We start from the raw sequence: 19,131 nt of genomic DNA on the forward strand, positions 1-19,131 counted from the left end.
CTGGTGAGTAATATATACATTTTTGGATATTAAAATTTGTCCCCATGTCAATAATCTAATTAGTTCATCACTGCACCGATTGAACTCTTGCTAATAAATCCCTTTCCCTGGACCAGAAATCGACGAAGAATGGCAGAAGACCCAGTGCTTGCCCAGAGAAACCTGTGTGGACGTGGCTAAGGACCTGGGGACAAGTACCAATATGTTCTTTAAGCCTCCGTGTGTGTCTGTGTTCAGGTGTGGAGGCTGCTGCAATGAGGAGAGCCTTATCTGTGTGAACACCAGCACATCCTACATCTCCAAGGCGGTAAGATGAGCCCCATCCTCTTTAATCAAGAGAGAAGGGGGAGGGAGTGGTAAAAGCATCGGTAAATTTGGGGGTACTGCAATTACTAATTTCTGTAACACTATTATACACACACAGCGCTATTCACATTACTTTTCCTGTCCCTAGTGAGCTCACTATCTATTATTATTATTTAGATTTTAAAACATCCTGCATATCCAACAATCTATGCGGGTTACAAAACTACATACACAAGTTACCGTATACTCTCGAATATAAGTCAATCCGAATATAAGTCGAGACCCCAATTTTCCCCCCCCCCAAAAGGAGGGAAAATGGTTGGCTCAAATATACGACAGGGGCTTACTATTCAAGTGCCCTCCCCTACCAGGCTCTGCACCCAGCCCCCTTCCCTCCCTGCCCTGACAGACTCTGCACCCTGTCCTCCCTCCCTCCTTCACTGCTTTGTATCATCTCCCTCCCTCCCGATGCCTCACAGCAGCCAATCAGCCAGTAGCCTGAAATGGAGCAGGAGGACAGGAAGATTGCTCCTGCTCCGTGCACCGACTGGCTACCAGGGACCCGAAAGGTATGTAGGGGAGGTGGGAGGGAAGTGTGGTTATCAATTTGGGCGGCACAGGAGGCAGAAGGGATTCCTCCTGTCCCATTTACTGCAAGGCTGCCGAGGTGTCGAGGGGGGGGGGTGCACGGGGGAGGCAGGGGGCTTTGGATTCAGACGGGATGAGAGACTGCTAGACCTGTGGAGGCCTGCAATAGGTCTGGGAGGGGGGGCGGGAAGGTGATGGCCCAAATATAAGCTGATATCCCTATTTCTGGGCCCAAAAATCTCAGCTTATATTCGAGTATATACGGTCATAACAAACAAAAGCTTGATCAAAAGCACCCTAAAATCATAACATAAAATAAAAGAGACTAAAACGGTAGTATCCCAAAGCCTTAAGTGGACAGTCTTATCATTTCCAAAAGCTTCTTGAAAGAGACGAGCCTTCAGCATCTTACGAAAAGACATAAGCCCTGAAATCTGATAAATAGTATCTGGCAAAGAGTTCCACATTTGTGACCCTGCTACACTAAACACTTTCAAACGCATCATAGATTTGGTAACAGACCTCAGGGAAGGGATTCCCAACAGGTATTGCGACTCAGATCCAACCAATCTGTGTTACATTTACATTAAAAATTTATAGTCTATCTATACCAGGGGTGTCAAAGTTTCTCCTCGAGAGCCGTAATCCAGTCGGGTTTTCAAGATTTTCCCAATGAATATGCATGAGAGATCTATTTGCATGCACTGCTTTCGTTGTATGCTAATAGATCTTATGCATATTCATTGGGGAAATCCTGAAAACCCGACTGGATTGCGGCTCTCGAGGAGGGACTTTGACACCCCTGATCTATACTAAGGCAAATTACAATGAAAATCTGAACTACTGGGAACAATCCCAGTTAAACATTTAAGGCACTGTCCAGCGCTGAATGCGCTGCTCCCGACGCTCATAGAGTTCCTATGAGCGTCGAGAGCAGTGCACACCATTCAGCGCGGTTCCCTGCACTAAAAACCGCTATCGCGGTTTAGTAAAAAGGGGGGGGAGGGTACATTAGAGGCCTCATGGAGCAGTTGGTAGTTCACTTGCCCACTACATGTACAACCTACATTCAAATCCCAAACCAAGAAGCCATCCCAAAAAAATGTCTTTAAGAAATTGTTAAAACGACACCTGTTTTGCTGTATGAAATACACAGTACGAGATTTTGGGCGTTGAAAACCTGAGTGGTATTAGGTTGCTTGAGACTGATTTTGGCATAGGAGACGTGATTGGTTCTGTTATTACTGTCAGGCCTGCATTTTATATACAATTTTATGCAGAACGCGATGTAAATTTTTTTACTTTTGTAAGATATTTGAAATGTTTGTGAAGCTCTAAGATGGGTGCGTTGTTCTCCTTCGCCTTGTAAAATGTTGGGTTACCAGACGTCCGGATTTCCCCGGACATGATCTTTTGAGGACATGTCCGGGGGTCTGTATGGCTTTTCAAAACTCGGCTCTTTGTCTGGGCTTTTGAAAAGCCTCCTCGAAATCGCGTAGGGCAGGATGAAATCCGCGCATGCACGGATTTCCTCCTGCCCGATGAGAGCAGGCAGCGGGGGGGGGAGGGGAGGGGGGGTTAGGACAGGGTTGGGGGTGGGACTGGGGTATAATGGGGTGGGAGTGGGGATGGGTGAAACTGGCTGGGCCTGGGGGGCGGGTCCGGATTTCACTATAGTAAAATCTGGCAACCCTACTAAAAGGCGGATTATAAATAAAGAAATCATAAACCATAAACTATCATGCAAGTGGCCCCCATATACCACCACTACTTATCATTTCTACAGCACTGCCAGATGTACACAGCACTGTACATTAAACATGTAAGAGAGAATCCCTGCTCAACGGAGCTTACAATCTAATTAATTCCAAAGGCACGATCGCCTTTGAATGTTTTCTTATGATATCTAAAAATCTCAAGTACCCAATATAAAGATTAAAAATAGCCTCGCCAGATATACCACGATGATTGAGTGTTTTAATTTAGCTCACAGGGGAGTGAAGTCTGGAGTCTGTATACAGGATGAGACAGAATCTTAATATAAATTGTACAGATCCAACGCTGGCGAACTCACGTTACCTTCACAGAAACTCCCCCAAAAGTGGCTACAGCAAAACACGCTAAAGCACTGGGAGAATTCCTCACCGTCGTCACACATGCAAAACTCGCTGAATATGCAGTAAGGGACCGCAGATGAGAAGCGCTGTAGTGGAAACCCCAAAATGCCAGTCTCTGCATTTTGCTTGCAACTGTCGGCATTTAAATAAAAACCCACTGATTGCCGCCAGCTGTGTATTGGATGGCCCACTAATCAACATAAGACTAGCCTTACTGGGTCAGACCAACGGGGAATGTAGACACATAGAAATATGATGACAGATAAAGGCCAAATGGCCCATCCAGTCTGCCCGTCTGCAGTAACCATTATCTCCTCCTCTCTCAGAGAGATCCCACATGACTATCCCAGGCTTTCTTGAAATCAGACACAGTCTCTGTCTCTACCACCTCTACCGGGAGACACTTCCATGCATCTACCACCCTTTCTGTAAAAAAGTATTTCTTAGATTATGCCGGACCTCTTAACTTCATCCTATGCCCACTGCAGAGTTTCCTTTCAAATGAAAGAGACTCGACTCGTGTGCATTTACGTTACTTAGGTATTTAAACGTCTCTATCATATCTCCCCTCTCCCGCCTTTCCTCCAAAGTATACAGATTGAGATCTTTAAGTCTGTCCCCATACGCCTTATGACAAAGACCACACACCATTTTCGTAGCCTTCCTCTGGACCGACTCCATCCTTTTTATATCTTTTTGAAGGTGCGGCCTCTAGAATTGTACACAATATTCTAAATGAGGTCTCACCGGAGTCTTATACAGAGGCATCTGGCCATACCTCTCCCTATGCACCATAGCATCCTTCTAGCTTTCGCCGTCACCTTTTCAACCTGAATAATAACAGAGACCCAAATAAATCTTTAAAACACTGTTACTTTATCTAATAAGGCCCAGAAATGCCACCCCTTTCAAAGGCAGAGGCCTCCTTGTTGGAGCACGCATATTGTTGGCTTTGTATTTCATCTTTTATAAAATCAATAAAACTTTTTGAACTAAAAAAAAAAAAAAGGCAGAGGCCTGAAAACATGAAGTTCGCTAACAAGCAACCAACTGAAGGTTTTTGGCCCCAATGGGGTTCCCATACTCACCCTTTTTTTTTTTTTTTTTAGCTGGATGAATTTATTAACCCATACTCCCAGTGACCCAGGTCTTTCTGTGTGTGATCACTGGCCAGGAGAAACTGGTAGCATCACTTCAAAACAAGCCCGTCTAGCTGGCAGTTTGTCAAAGCTAACCCAGGGACATCAGGAATGCGCATCATTTTCACGACGGTCACAGCCCTGGACCAGAGCCAAGGCCGTGAAGTGGCAGCAAATGGGAAAGCTGCCGCTGCTTTGATGAATTTGTCTCGTCGGCTGCTTGGTTGGAATGAATTGCACGACTTGGAGATTGTAAAGCATCCGTAGAGCTGACCCGTCTTGATCTCAGCTGAAACGGACTTATGATTTAATGCTGACATAAGAGAGAAAGAGAGACGAGAAAAAAAAAAGCAACTGGAATTCATCACGCCTCCCTTCCGCTGTCTGCTATTTGCTCAGTGCCTCCCTTTTAAGAGCAAACTTATCTAGGAAAATAAGACAGTTGCACTTAGATTTCCAGAAAATAATTACCTTGAAAAAAAATCTTTGCCTCCAGCGAGTACAATGACAGTGGAGTAACCAAAGTCTGTGTTAGAGAATGACGCGGGGACAAATTTTCCCAACCTGTCCCCACCCCATCCCTAAAAGCTCCATCCTCATCTGCACAAGCCTCAAACGCTTTAAAATCCTAAGTAGCAACATTCTAGAGCTCAGATTGTGACATAGTAACATAGAAGATGACGGCAGATAAAGACCCGAATGGTCCATCCAGTCTGCCCAACCTGATTCAATTTAAATTTTTAAATTTTTTCTTCTTAGCTATTTCTGGGCAAGAATCCAAAGCTTTACCCGGTACTGTGCTTGGGTTCCAACTGCCGAAATCTCTGTTAAGACTTACTCCAGCCTATCTACACCCTCCCAGCCATTGAAGCCCTCCCCAGCCCATCCTCCACCAAACGGCCATACACAAACACCATAATAAATGGCCAATGGCCAGTCCGGCCCTGTTGCCAGGTGAGCTGCAAAGCAGACACCGGCACACTCGCCTCCCGCCGCGCCGCATATCTTAATTGCGGACTAGAGAGTTGCGCAGGGACAGAAATCCCACCCGTCCCCACCCGTCCCCGCCAAAGTCTCACCTGTCCCCGTGAGGAATCCCACCCGTCCCCGTAAGGAATCCCTCCGTCCCCACCCGTCCCCGCGAGGAAAGTCCTCCGTCCCCGCCCGTCCCCGTGAGGAATCCCCTCCGTCCCCGCCCGTCCCTATAAACTTCAGAAATAGTTATTTCATTTAATTATGCTACTGAATTAAAGGCTCTGGTAGAAACCCATTTACAAATAAGCAAAAAGACTTTATTAATTTGGAAATATTAATTGGGAAGAATACACACTTTGTAAACGGGTTTCTACCAGAGCCTCTTTTGTTTATAAATTTTTATCAACACAACTAATATACTACTTTATCCTGAAGCAAAAAAAAAAAGAAAAAAAGAAATAGAATTCTTTTCCTACCTTTGTTGCCTGGTTTCTGCTTTCCTCATGTTCTCATTCAGTTCCTTCCATCCACTGTCTCTCTTCCTTCTGCGTCTTCCATTTGCTCTGTTACTGTGCCTCTCCCTTTCTCCCCCCTTCCAAATTGGTCTGGCACCCATCTTCTTCCCTCCGCTCCCCCCATAGTCTGGCATCTCTGTCTTCTTCCCTGCCAGCGTCTTCTCCCCACTCTCTCTTCCCCATTTCCTTTCAGCGTCCTTCTCCCCCCCATCTTCCCCATGTCCTGTCAGCGTCCTTCTCCCCCTTCTGTCTTCCACAAATGCTTTCAGTGTCCTTCCCCCCCACCCCGCCTTCCCCATGGCCTTTCAGCGTCCTTCTTCACCCCTTTGTCTTCCCCAGTGCTTTCAGCATCCTTCTCACCCCCTCCTTCTCTCCCGCCCCGGGTGCAGCACAGCCGGCCAGGTCCCCTTACTTTTGTGGCGCTTCCGCGACCGACAGACCGACAACAGCCCCGGTCTGACAAACCTCCCTGCCCTTAACCGCGAATCTAAATTTCCTTCTTACAGCTGCTGTAAGAAGGTAATTTAGATTCGCGGTTAAGGGCAGGGAGGTTTGTCAGACCAGGGCTGTTGTCGGTCGGTCGGGTTAGCTCCACAAAAATAAGGGGACCTGGCCGGCTGTGCTGCACACGGGGCGGGGCGGACCGCCCCCCTCCTTTGGTAGCCACTCGAGCCGCGAGGCTACTCCTCCTTACCTACCCTGCCTGCAGCACAGAGCCGAACAGAAGTCTTCCCAACGTCAGCGCAGACGTCGGAGGGAGGGAGGGCTTTGTTTACCGACGTCAGCGCTGACGTCGGGAAGACTTCCGTTCGGCTCTGTGCTGCAAGCAGAGCAGGTAGGGAGAAAAGCCGCGCGACTTAGTACATCCAGCCCCGCAGGAACCCCGCGACCCTCGGAGGCGTCCCCATGGGATCCCCGCGATCCGTGCAGCTCTCTATTGCGGACCTTCCCGCATGCCAGCTGCAAGGCCTTCGCGTGCCACAGCTGGCACGCGTGCCATAGGTTCGCCATCGCTGCTCTAGGGTATACATATTCAGGGCTTCCAGTCTCTCCTCATATGTCTTCTGGTGCAAACCTCCTATCATTTTCGTCGCCCTCCTCTGGACCGCCTCAAGTCTTTTTACGTCTTTCGCCAGATAAGGTCTCCAAAACTGAACACAATACTCCAAGTGGGGCCTCACCAATGACCTGTACAGGGGCATCAACACCTTCTTCCTTCTACTGACTACGCCTCTCTTTATACAGCCCAGCATCCTTCTGGCAGCAGCCACTGCCTTGTCACACTGTTTTTTCGCCTTTAGATCTTCAGACACTATAACCCCAAGGTCCCTCTCCCCGTCCATGCATATCAGCTTCTCATAATGCCTCATTCCACCAATGCCTAAGCTCCGTCCTCATCTGCACAAGCCTCAAACACTTTAAAATCCTAAGTAGCAACATTCTAGAGCTCAGATTCTGATGTCATAATGCCTCATTCCACCAATGCCTGAGCTCCGTCCTCATCTGCACAAGCCTCAAACACTTTAAAATCATAAGTAGCAACATTCTAGAGCTCAGATTCTGATGTCATAATGCCTCATTCCACCAATGCCTAAGCTCCGTCCTCACCCGCACAAGCCTCAAACGCTTTAAAATCATTAGTAGCAACATTCTAGAGCTCAGATTGTGATGTCATAATGCCTCATTCCACCAATGCCTAAGCTCCGTCCTCATCTGCACAAGTCTCAAACACTTTAAAATTATAAATGTTCAAGGCTTGTGTGGTTAAGGCAGAGCTTGCAGGAATGGGGCAGGGAGAGGGACAGTGACAAAACTCATGGGGACGGGACGGAGAAGTTTTGAGTACAAGGAGGAGGAGGGTATGAGGATCGATGATCGAAACTCTGAACCCGTCAGCCTTGGCATATGGTAAATTTACCCAGATCATCCAAGCAGATTTCTGAGACCCTCACCCCTCCTTCCTCACTTTAAATACCCCGAAGTGGGATTTCTTGTAGATTTGCAACTACATTGAGCCCTGCGCTTCTAGTCTGCCCAGGCATGTCCCCCTGTCTCTGACCCCTTCCCCCTTCCACACACACACTTTAAAATGTGCTTTTCACTGTAGAGGACTCAGCAGTTGCAGTTGGGCCATCTGCTGTTGATCCCAGAGCCTTCTCATTGCTGTGTCCCGCCCTTGAGGAAACAGGAAGTTACATCAGAAGGGGGGAGGGGCTGCAGCAAAGAGCAGACTGTGTTTGATGGCGGACAACCTATACAAATCACTGCCACCTACAGAAAAACACACATTTTAAAGTGGGGGGATTTAGAGTTCAGATATAGAAGGACATATTGGACCACGGGAGGGTGGGGTGGGGGGGGGGAAGGGCCTTCCAAACTGGTCTGCCCAGTGCCCTGCAATTGGTAAGGCTGGCCCTGTTATCGCCTTAGCTAAACACCTTCACTTTGCGGACGCTGATGGAATGTTTTTCTTCCTTTCAGCTTTTTGAGATTTTGGTTCCCTTAAGGCATGCGCCGGTAGCAGCGAGCCACAGATTCGCCAACCACACCAGCTGTAAGTGCCTGCCAAGTGCCCTGCGCCACCCGTACTCCATCATCCGAAGGTCCGTCTTATTTTCAGGAGAGGACAGGTAAGGTAAAGCAAAAGAACCACGCTGTTTATAGCACAGCACCAATTCAGAGGAGCCATGACACAAGAACAAGCTGAAATATTGGTCATTTTCCATCATCAAATTGTTTCAAGTTATTCCACCTCCATTCACTCAATTATGCCTGGTTGGATAGTAATAAGAAACCCTACATCAATCGATGTGGCTTATCTTTGTATGATTAACTGTGTCCTATCTCTTAAATTTGTTTTATTTCATTTTTTAATCTTCTTTCATTCTTTCTATTTCTTTGATTTTTGATCTTGGAAATGTATTACATCTTTTTATTTTAATCAGGTACTTTAGCTAGATTGGGAGCCTTCGGGACAGATAGGGTCGTTTTTCTCAAGTACCTAATTTCATTTTAGTTTGATACTTTGTAAACCGCTTAGGTCAGTAAAATTCAGGAGCGGTAGATCAAATCTTAAATCAACATAAACATAAGAATATCCACACTGGGACAGACCAATGGTCCATCAAGCCCAGTAGCCTGTTCTCAGATTAGCCAATCCAGGCCACTAGTACCTGGCCAAAACCCAAAGAGTAGCAACATTCCATTCAGAATCCTAAAGAATAGCAAGATTCCGGTACCCCAATGAGATCAACATTCCAGAGCTGAGATTGTGATGTCATAATGCCTCATTCCACAGTGCCTCAGAGCCAACCTCATCAGTGATGTCACAATGGCTTAATTGTCCTATACTTCACTCGCGTGAGAACATAAGAATAGCCTTACTGGGTCAGACCAAAGGGTCCATCAAGCCCAGTAGCCCATTCTCATGGTGGCCAATCCAGGTCACTAGTACCTGGCCAAAATCCAAGGAGTAGCAACATTCCAGTATCTCAAAGAATAGCAAGATTCCAGAACCCCAATGAGAGCAAGATTCCAGAGCTGAGATTGTGATGTCATAATGCCTCATTCCACAGTGCCTCAGAGCCAACCTCATCAGTGATGTCACAATGGCTTAATTGTCCTATACTTGGCTCACATTATCTTCCTTCATTCTTTCTATTTTCTATTTCTTTGATTTTTGATCTTGGAAATGTATTACATCTTTTTATTTTAATCAGGTACTTTAGCTAGATTGGGAGCCTTCGGGACAGATAGGGTCGTTTTTCTCAAGTACCTAATTTCATTTTAGTTTGATACATTGTAAACCGCTTAGGTCAGTAAAATGCAGGAGCAGTATATAAAATCTGAAATAAACACCATCAAGATGACATTAGAAGGCTCTCCAATTTGGAGACTAATTCTCATTTAACGTTCCTTCAGGCTGTATGAAACTGAAATGCATTTAATTATAAGGGTAATTCTATCATCTAGGCAGAGCAGGATTAACCAATTGGCCAAGTAGGCATGTGCCTAGTACCCGAAATGGTCAGGGGGGCCCGATGAAGGAAGGTATCAACATTGTTTTTTTCCAAACAGCGATGGACCCCTCGATTGGCAATGTCCCCCCCCCCACCGATCGGCAATGTGGGCTCCACCCCGAACGGCAACCCCCCATCGACGGAAAGTAAGACAAGCAATCAACACGGGTAAAAAAGGCCACGGGAACTGTAATTGTGCAAGCGGTGCTGCTTGCCCAAAGCTTCTCTCTGACGCAGCTTCCTGTTTCCGCCTGGGTGCATGGTGGGGTGGGGTGGGGTGGGGCAGGGGGGCCCAGTGTACTTGGGTGCCTAGGGATCCTTGTCAAATTAATCCTGCCCTGCATCTAGGCATACATAAATTGCTGGATTCAATACAGGGCGCCCTAAGTTGGGTGAACAAATTTGGATACGGATCACAGATCCACAAGCAAATTAATTAGCTAAGTAGTCATTAACAAAGAATAATTGTTGTTAACAGGCTCTTAATTGGCAATAATTAGAAGTTACATGCAGTGGCATAGCGAGAGTGAGAGACGCCTGGGCGGTTGTGTCCCTCCCCTGCCCTTGTCTCTGCCCTCCCCGCTCCCCACTGCCACACGCGCGCCCCCTTCACTGCCATGAGCAACAAGAACATAAGAAGTGCCTCTGCTGGGTCAGACCAGAGGTCCATCGTGCCCAGCAGTCCGCTCACAAGGCGGCCTATCAGGTGCAGGACCTGTATAGTAACCCTCTATCTATACCCTTCTATTCCCTTTTCCTTCAGGAAATCATCTAATCTCTTCTTGAACTTCAATAACATACCTTGTCTTATGCCCTCTGGAAGCGCATTCCAGGCGTCCACCACCCTTTGGGTGAAGAAGAACTTCCTAGCATTGGTTCTGAATCTGTCTCCTCTCAATTTTTCCGAATGCCTTCTCGTGCTTGTAGTTTTTGAACGTTTGAAGAATCTGTCCCTCTCCACTTTCTCTATGCCCTTCAAGATCTTGTAAGTCTCTATCATGTCCCCTCTAAGTCTCCGCTTCTCCAGGGAAAAGAGTCCCAGTTTCTTCAATTTTTTTTCTCTCTCTCTCTCCCTTTCTGTCTCTCTCCCTTTCTCTCTCTCTTTCTTTCTAACTCTGTCTCTCTCTCTATTTCTGTCTCTCTCCCTTTGTCTCTCTCTTTCTGTCCCTCTCCACTTTCTCTATGCCCTTCAAGATCTTGTAAGTCTCTATCATGTCCCCTCTAAGTCTCCGCTTCTCCAGGGAAAAGAGTCCCAGTTTCTTCAATTTTTTTTCTCTCTCTCTCTCTCTTTCTGTCTCTCTCCCTTTCTCTCTCTCTTTCTTTCTAACTCTGTCTCTCTCTCTATTTCTGTCTCTCTCCCTTTGTCTCTCTCTTTCTGTCCCTCTCCACTTTCTCTATGCCCTTCATGATCTTGTAAGTCTCTATCATGTTCCCTCTAAGTCTCTGCTTCTCCAGGGAAAAGAGCCCCAGTTTCTCCAGTCTTTCAGCGTATGAAAGGTTTTCCATACCTTTTATCAAACGTGTCGCTCTCTTCTGAACCCTCTCGAGTATCGCCATATCCTTCTTTAGGTACGGCGACCAATACTGGACGCAGTACTCCAAATGCGGGCACACCATCGCCCGATACAGCGGCAGGATAACTTCTTTCATTCTGGCTGTAATCCCCTTCTTGATTATACCTAGCATTCTATTCGCTTTCTTAACGGCCGCTGCACGCTGTGCCGATGGCTTCATTGTCTTGTCCACTATTACCCCCAAGTCCCTTTCTTGGGTACTCTCACTCAATAACAGCCCTCCCATCTTGTAGCTGTATCTCAGGTTTCTGTTTCCTACGTGCAAGACTTTACATTTTTCTACATTGAACTTCATCTGCCATCTCGTAGCCCACTCCCCTAGTTTGTTCAGGTCCCTTTGTAAATCTTTGCAGTCCTCTATAGTCCTAGCCCCACTAAATAGTTTGGTGTCGTCTGCGAATTTTATTATTTCACACTTCGTCCCTGTTTCCAGATCATTTACAAATACATTGAATAGCAGCGGTCCAAGTACCGACCCCTGTGGAACACCACTCGTGACCCTCCTCCAGTCCGAGTAGTAGCCCTTCACTACCCTCTGCTTCTTACCCGCCAACCAATTCCTGATCCATCTTTGTACGTCTCCTTCTACCCTATGGTTCTTCAGTTTCTGAAGTAGGCGTTCATGGAGTACCCTGTCAAAGGTTTTTTGGAAGTCTAAGTATACTATGTCTATGGGGACCCCTTTGTCCATCCGTTTGTTAATTCCTTCGAAAAAGTTCAATAAGTTTGTTAGGCACGATCTTCCCTTGCAGAAGCCATGTTGGCTTGTTTTCATAAGTTTATTCTTTTCTAGATGCTCCTCAATGCTATCTTTTATCAGCGCTTCCGACTGGAATCGAGGTCAGACTTACCAGTCTATAGTTCCCTGGGTCACCTCTTGATCCCTTTTTAAAGATGAGGGTAACGTTGGCTATCTTCCAATCCTCCGGGATCATACCTGATTTCAGGGATAGGTTACAAATTTGCTGTAGTAGTTCTGCTATTTCCTCCTGTAGCTCTTTCAGTAACCTAGGGTGGATTCCGTCCGGGCCCGGTGATTTGTCAGTTTTTAATTTTTCTACCTGCCTTTGTACGTCTTCAAGGTTTACTTCTATGGATGTTAATTTTTTCTGCTTGTTCTCCTTTGAAGATTTGTTCAGGTTCCGGTATATTGGATGTGGCCTCATTTGTAAATACTGACGAAAAGAACGTGTTTTAGTCTTTCTGCCACTTCTTTCTCCTCCTTCACCACTCCCTTCCTATCTCCGTCATCCAGCGGTCCCACCTCCTCCCTAGCCGGCTGCTTCCCCTTAACGGTTTGAAATTTCGTGCTTCCCTGGCTAGCCTCTCTTCATACTCTCTTTTTGCTTTTTTTAATCGCGAGGTGACATTCTTTTTGATGCTTCCTGTGTTCTTTCCAGTTCTTCTCGGCTTTACCCTTTTTTCCATTTCTTGAATGAATTCTTCTTATCACCTATCACTTTCTTTACTTCTTTAGTTATCCAAGCCGAGTCTTTGGTTCGGCTCTTTTCGCAACCCTGTCGTCTCTCCCGATGTCGCTTTCCAAGTTTTCATATTTTATTTAAAATTGGATATACTGCTTAAAAGGTTGTCTAAGCAGTATTCAAAATCATGAGCAGATAAAATCACAGGGGAGCAACCCCGCATTGGACATATACACACTGGCTTAAAACAGTTACTGCTAGCGCTATAAGGGGTGTGTGTGTGTGGGGGGGGGGGTAACCCCCCCCCCCAGTAAACATACAAGTCTGTAATTTTGCTTAGTTCATTGGGTATTTGGCACACATCCACCCCCCCCAATGGAAGCGCGAACACTTGTAAGTTTAGTGGGGGAACACCCCCTTCACAACGTTAACAGTAACTGTTTTAAGCCGGTGCGCTTAAGTCCTGCGCGGGATTGTCAGCGCATTTTTGTCCGGCGCAGGAATGACGGACCGGCCCCCTCTTACTACGCCACTGGTTACACGTAAATCTGCTCTGTGCCCTATTCTAGCGTGCAACTCCAAAAAAGGACATGGCCGTGGGAGGGCCATGGGTGTTCCCAGAATTTAGGTACAGTGTTCTAGAATAATGTAATTTACATATCTAATTGCCGTTAGGCATCGGCGTTTGCACCGGGATTTAGTAGGTAGAAGTGTTCGCGCCCAAAGTTAACATAACATAATCTGGCTCATATTCAGACCGTGGGAGAACACTGGCGATCTCCCATGGTCCGCGGTGATGCCAGAAATTGGTTCATAGTCATGCGCGCGCCGGACTTCGGCACGCCGACATTGCAGCGCAGACAAATCGGCACAAGACCCCAGCACGCCGCCTAAAAAGGTATTTTTAAAGAGCTCCGACGCGGGGTGTGAGTGGGGAACCCCCCCCAGTTTACTTCATACTCTTCACGCTGCCGTTGGGGGGGGGGGATTGGGGGGTTGGAACCCTCCATTATAGAGTAAACTTAACTTTTACCCGAGTTTTTAGGAAAAAGTTAAGCTTTCTCTATAATGTGGGGGGGGGGTTGCAGCACGAAGAGTATGAAGTAAAGTGAGGGGGTTCCTCCCCACACCCCCCGTCGGAGCTCTTTAAAAGTAACTTTTTAGGCGGGGCGCTGGGGTCTTGCGCTGAATTGTCCACGCTGCAATGTCGGTGCGCGGAAGTCTCGCGCGCTTTTGTCCCGTCACCCAGAAATTCAATGCCAGCAAAGTATCTGACCACCAGCATTGAATTAATCCAGTCCATTTTTGGCTGGCAGGGACACAGCCGGCCATGCCGATCTTCAGTGGCTAGCTGGCTAATTCTCAATGGAGTTTGAGCTTCCAAAGGAAGCTGGGCATAATAAACGCGAGACTTTATCGGTTAAGCGCAAGATAGGCTCTAAGCTAGTATTCTGTAAAGGTCATTCCACGCAGAGCGCCCTTCGCTAGAATACTAGCTAGAATGACCTTCGCTAGAATACTAGCTCGGCGCGGATCTTTTCAGCACCATTTCCTGAATTCCACCCCCACCCCCCCATGTCTACGCAGGCTAGCACTTAAGGGCATAGGTGTACGCTGAGCCTGCAAAAGTGCCAGTAGGGCTGCCTAAGCGCTATATGCTGTACTTACCTGCATACCTTACACCAGTGTTTCTCAACTCGGTCCTGGAATAGCCCCTTGCCAGTCAGACGTCTGCCCGGCGCTGCTCCAACAGATATAGAGTTCCTTTGAGAATTGGAGCAGCGCAGGGCATTTGGCGCACCGGCCAGCGCTATAAACCTCCTGTGCGGTTTTGTAAAAGGGAAGTGGTGGTGGGGGTAGGGGTGTGGGGGTAAATCACTTGTTACAGAAACACAGAACTTGTTTTCCCCCCGAATACAAAAATGGTGTCAAATAAAAAAGAAACTAATTCACGAAATACAAACTTTTCCCCAGACCATTATTAAGAAGGGGAAGGAGATAAGAAAATAAAGGCGATATTTAGCAGAGAACAAGCAAAAGGAAAAGGCCTAGGCCAGACATGGGCAACTCCGGTCCTCGAGGCCTGGAATCCAATCGGATCTTCAGGATTTCCCCAATGAATATGCATGAGATCTATTTGCATGCACTGCTTTCAATGCATATTCATTGAGGAAATCCTGAAAACCCGATTGGATTCCGCCCCTCGAGGATTCCGCCCCTCGAGGAGTTGCCCATGTCTGGCCTAGACCAGGGGTAGGCAATTCCGTTCCTCGAGAGCCGGAGTCAGGTCAGGTTTTCAGGATATCCACAATGAATATGTATGAGATGGATTTGCATGCACTGCCTCCTTGAGATCTAGCTCATGCATTTTTATTGTGGATATCCTGAAAACCTGACCTGGCTCCGGCTCTCGAGGACCGGAATTGCCTACCCCTGGTCTAGACGGACTAAATCCCAGACACCTCTACTGGTTTGCTTCTTAAAATCTAAAAAAAAAAAAAAAGAAAGAAAGACCTAAGAAACAAATAAATTGATCTTTTTTGTTGTTGTTAAGGACTTGAGATAGATTTAAGAATTATTGAATTTCCTGTATAACTTCTAATTGTAACTATAATTGCCTAAATCTATCTTTTTGTACAAGATAATAATGCTTGGCATAATTTGTTGAAAGAATAATAAAAAAAAATAAAATTGAGTGCTAAATTTTTATTGGCATTTCTGGGTTTGAGAGATGTCTTTTTCCTACCTGGGTATGCAGCCTTGGTTTAAAAATATACAATCTGATAATCCATATGTTTAAATGATTTTTATTATTCCAGCAGTAAGAAGCCAATACAAACAGTAGTACCATTCAGGAAATAACATTTTCAACAATATAATCAGTTCCCCTCCCATCCCCCCTCCCCTCCCCAAGAATCCATGGCCAGTCCAACAACTGAGAGTGGGAATAAAATCTTAAAGATTCAAAAGTCTACTGCGAGCACGCGGTGTGAGGTCCTGCCAGAAGTGCTCCCACACCTGACAAAATTTGCGACCCGGGCCAAGAGTCAAGTCTTCCACCATGCGTCTCTCCAGTGTCGCGTGCACTATCATTAGGGATCTCCATTGTGCATAGGACGGGGGATCACGGGAGAGCCAGTGGGTGAGGATGGCTTTTTTCCCCATTGATCGTTATATTTAATAAATCAATTCAAATCTGTCGGTGGGTGATTGCACTGCATTATCGAAGACATTGTTGATAAAAGTGGACTTTTGAAATTATGGGCGCCGTCATCTTACTGCTTCGTCTGCGTGTTCATAATCGAATATCTTTCTCCAACGAGGTTTTCTTTTCTGCCCAAATTCTGGCTCGACGTCTAACTCCGCTGCCAACTTTATTTTTATTTTTATTTTTGCATCGTTTAACACACATTCACGTTTTTCTTCAGTTCTATAGTTCTGAAGAAATGAAATTGGTTTTGAAAGCAAAAAGACGCTCATGATGCACTCAAAGTGAAACACTGAAGAGCGTCGCTCGTGATTTTTATTTCCCTTAGGGTATCATACGAAACAATCAGGCAGCAAATAAATTAGAAGCTTTCTATTTTTTTTCTAGTAGAGAACTTGCTCCCGACCTGTTCCTTGAGCTTGTTTGTGTTGCGACACTCCCTTGATGACTCAACAAGCTGTTTAGATCTTGGATGATTTCCTTTAGTTCAGTGGTCTCAAACTCACGGCCCGGGGGCCACATGCGGCCCACCAGGTACTATTTTGAGGCCCTGGGTATGTTACCATTCTTCTGGAACGTTGCCTTCCTCGCTGCTGCAACCTCACGCAAGCTCTTTCCTGCATCTTTCTGCATGTTGCACTGCTTTCAGTTGTGCATAGCTGAAATGATCAGAAGCAATTAAGGAAAGATTTATAAACTTTAACGAGTTTTACCTCATGCAAAGTTGTCATTCCTTTAATAAGACATTAACTATTTTTTCTGCGGCCCTCCAAGTACCTACAAATCCAAACGGTGGCCCTGCAAAGGGTTTGAGTTGGAGACTGCTGCTTTAAAATCATAAGCAGCAACATTCTAGAGCTCAGACTGTGATGTCATAATGCCTCATTCCACCAATGCCTAAGCTCCGTCCTCATCCGCACAAGCCTCAAACGCTTTCAAATCCTAAGCAGCAACATTCTAGAACTCAGACTGTGATGTCATAATGCCTCATTCCACCAATGCCTAAGCTCCGTCCTCATCCGCACAGGCCTCAAACGCTTTAAAATCCTAAGTAGCAACATTCTAGAGCTCAGACTGTGATGTCATAATGCCTCATTCCACCAATGCCTAAGCTCCGTCCTCATCCGCACAGGCCTCAAACGCTTTCAAATCCTAAGTAGCAACATTCTAGAGCTCAGATTGTGATGTCATAATGCCTCATTCCACCAATGCCTAAGCTCCGTCCTCATCTGCACAAGCCTCAAACGCTTTCAAATCCTAAGCAGCAACATTCTAGAACTCAGACTGTGATGTCATAATGCCTCATTCCACCAATGCCTAAGCTCCGTCCTCATCCGCACAGGCCTCAAACGCTTTAAAATCCTAAGTAGCAACATTCTAGAGCTCAGATTGTGATGTCATAATGCCTCATTCCACCAATGCCTAAGCTCCGTCCTCATCTGCACAAGCCATAAAAACACTTTAAAACAGTGGTCTCAAACTTGCGGCCCGGGGGCCACATGCAGCCCGCCAGGTACTATTTTGAGGCCCTCAGTATGTTTATCATAATCACAAAAGTAAAATAAAATCGTTTCTTGATCATATGTCTCTTTAGCTATAAATGACAATATTGTTATTAAAACTTAGCCAAAAGGAAAGATTAAAGAGTTTTACCTCATGCAAAATTGTCATTTCTTTAATAAGACATTAACTATTTATTCTGCGGCCCTCCAAGTACCTACAAATCCAAAATGTGGCCCTGCAAAGGGTTTGAGTTGGAGACCGCTGCTCTAGTTGGTATCTGATCTTTTTCAGTGGTTCTAAATGACTGGCCCACCTGGTTTCGCTTAGTCCCTTCAGTATCAAACCCTTTACCTGGTGCTTAAATATGTCCCGTAGTTGTAGACATGATGGAAAAAGAGACAAAAACGTGCTGTACTATATCCCAAAAAGTAACAGCTTTTGCAAAACACCTCACTGCATCGTTGACCACCACATTTAGCGAATGTAAGGAATAGGGAACCAGTGGCATCGTAAGGGGAGGTAGGGGGGTAGACCACTCTGGGCATTGTCTTGGTGGGAATGCCAGCACCTCTCCTCATCTGCACCCTTCCCCGCTGCAAATACGCTTTTCCCTTCCCTTCCTCTAACTGTTTCACAGGCGCAAGCAGCAGCTCCAACCTGCTGCTCACGCCGGCCACGGCTCTCCCTCTGAAGTCACTTCCTGGTCGTGGGGCCAGGAAGTGACATCGGAATGAGAGCCAAGGCCAGCGCGAACAGCAGGTTGGAGATGCTGCTCGCACCGGTGAACTTAGAGGTACGGGGAAGGTAAGGGGCACAAGCGTGATGGGGGGAGGGGTCCAGAGAAGAGGGTGGGGTGCCTCCTACCCTTGCTAAACCAGGGAGCCCAAAATGCTCATGGATTTAATGCAAGTATTCCTCTCATATTTCCTCCATCGTCATAGCCTTGTCCTCTTAGATCAGACAATAATTAGCCCCAATTCTTGGAAAAGTTCAAGAATTTCTTTTCTGTCCATCCTGCTCCTCTAGGGGCCAATTCGCGCCAATAGCTCCATTATGGATTGAATATTTTCAGGCCATTTACCAATAGAGCACTGGTCTCAAACTCAAACCCTTTGTCGGTACTTGGAGGGCCTCAGAAAAAAATAGTTAATGTCTTATTAAAGAAATGACAATTTTGCAAAACTCTTTATAGTTTATAAATCTTTCCTTTTGACTAAGTCTTAATAATAATAATAATAATAATATAATTTATAGCTAAAGAGACATATGATCAAGAAACGGTTTTACTTTACTTTTGTGATTATGGTAAACATACCGAGGGCCTCAAATAGTACCTAGCGGGCCACATTTGGCCCCGGGCCGAGAGTTTGAGACCACTGACCTTTGGTCTGTCCCACTATGGCAGCTCTTATGTGAGCCAAGTATAGAAATAATCAAGCCATTGTGACATCATTGATGAGGTTGTCTGTTATACATTGGTGGAATGAGGCATTATGACATCACAATCTCAGCTCTGGAATGTTGCTACTTTTTGGGCTTCTGCCAGGTACTTGGGACCTGGGTTGTCCACTGTTGGAAACAGGATACTGGGCTTGATGGACCTTTGGCAGTGGTCTCAAACTCCAACCCTTTCCAGGGCCACATTTTGGATTTGTAGGTACTTGGAGGGCCTCAGAAAAAAGAGTTAATGATAATTTTGCATGAGGTAAAACTCTTTATAGTTTATAAATCTTTCCTTTTGGCTAAGTCTTAATAATAATATT

At 46.1% G+C, this 19,131-nt stretch overlaps 1 protein-coding gene across 1 annotated transcript in view; it reads left to right on the forward strand.

Annotated features, from left to right (window-relative positions):
• VEGFD (vascular endothelial growth factor D) overlaps positions 1-19,131 on the forward strand; it is a 110,516-nt gene that overhangs the window by 55,268 nt on the left and 36,117 nt on the right. The window contains exons 3-4 of the mRNA XM_033948651.1: positions 117-307; positions 8,122-8,270. Coding sequence (XP_033804542.1) covers positions 117-307; positions 8,122-8,270 — 340 coding nt within the window. The remainder of the gene's footprint in view (positions 1-116; positions 308-8,121; positions 8,271-19,131) is intronic.

The sequence above is a fragment of the Geotrypetes seraphini genome, chromosome 6 (genome assembly GCF_902459505.1).
Source record: "Geotrypetes seraphini chromosome 6, aGeoSer1.1, whole genome shotgun sequence".
Lineage (NCBI taxonomy): Eukaryota > Metazoa > Chordata > Amphibia > Gymnophiona > Dermophiidae > Geotrypetes > Geotrypetes seraphini.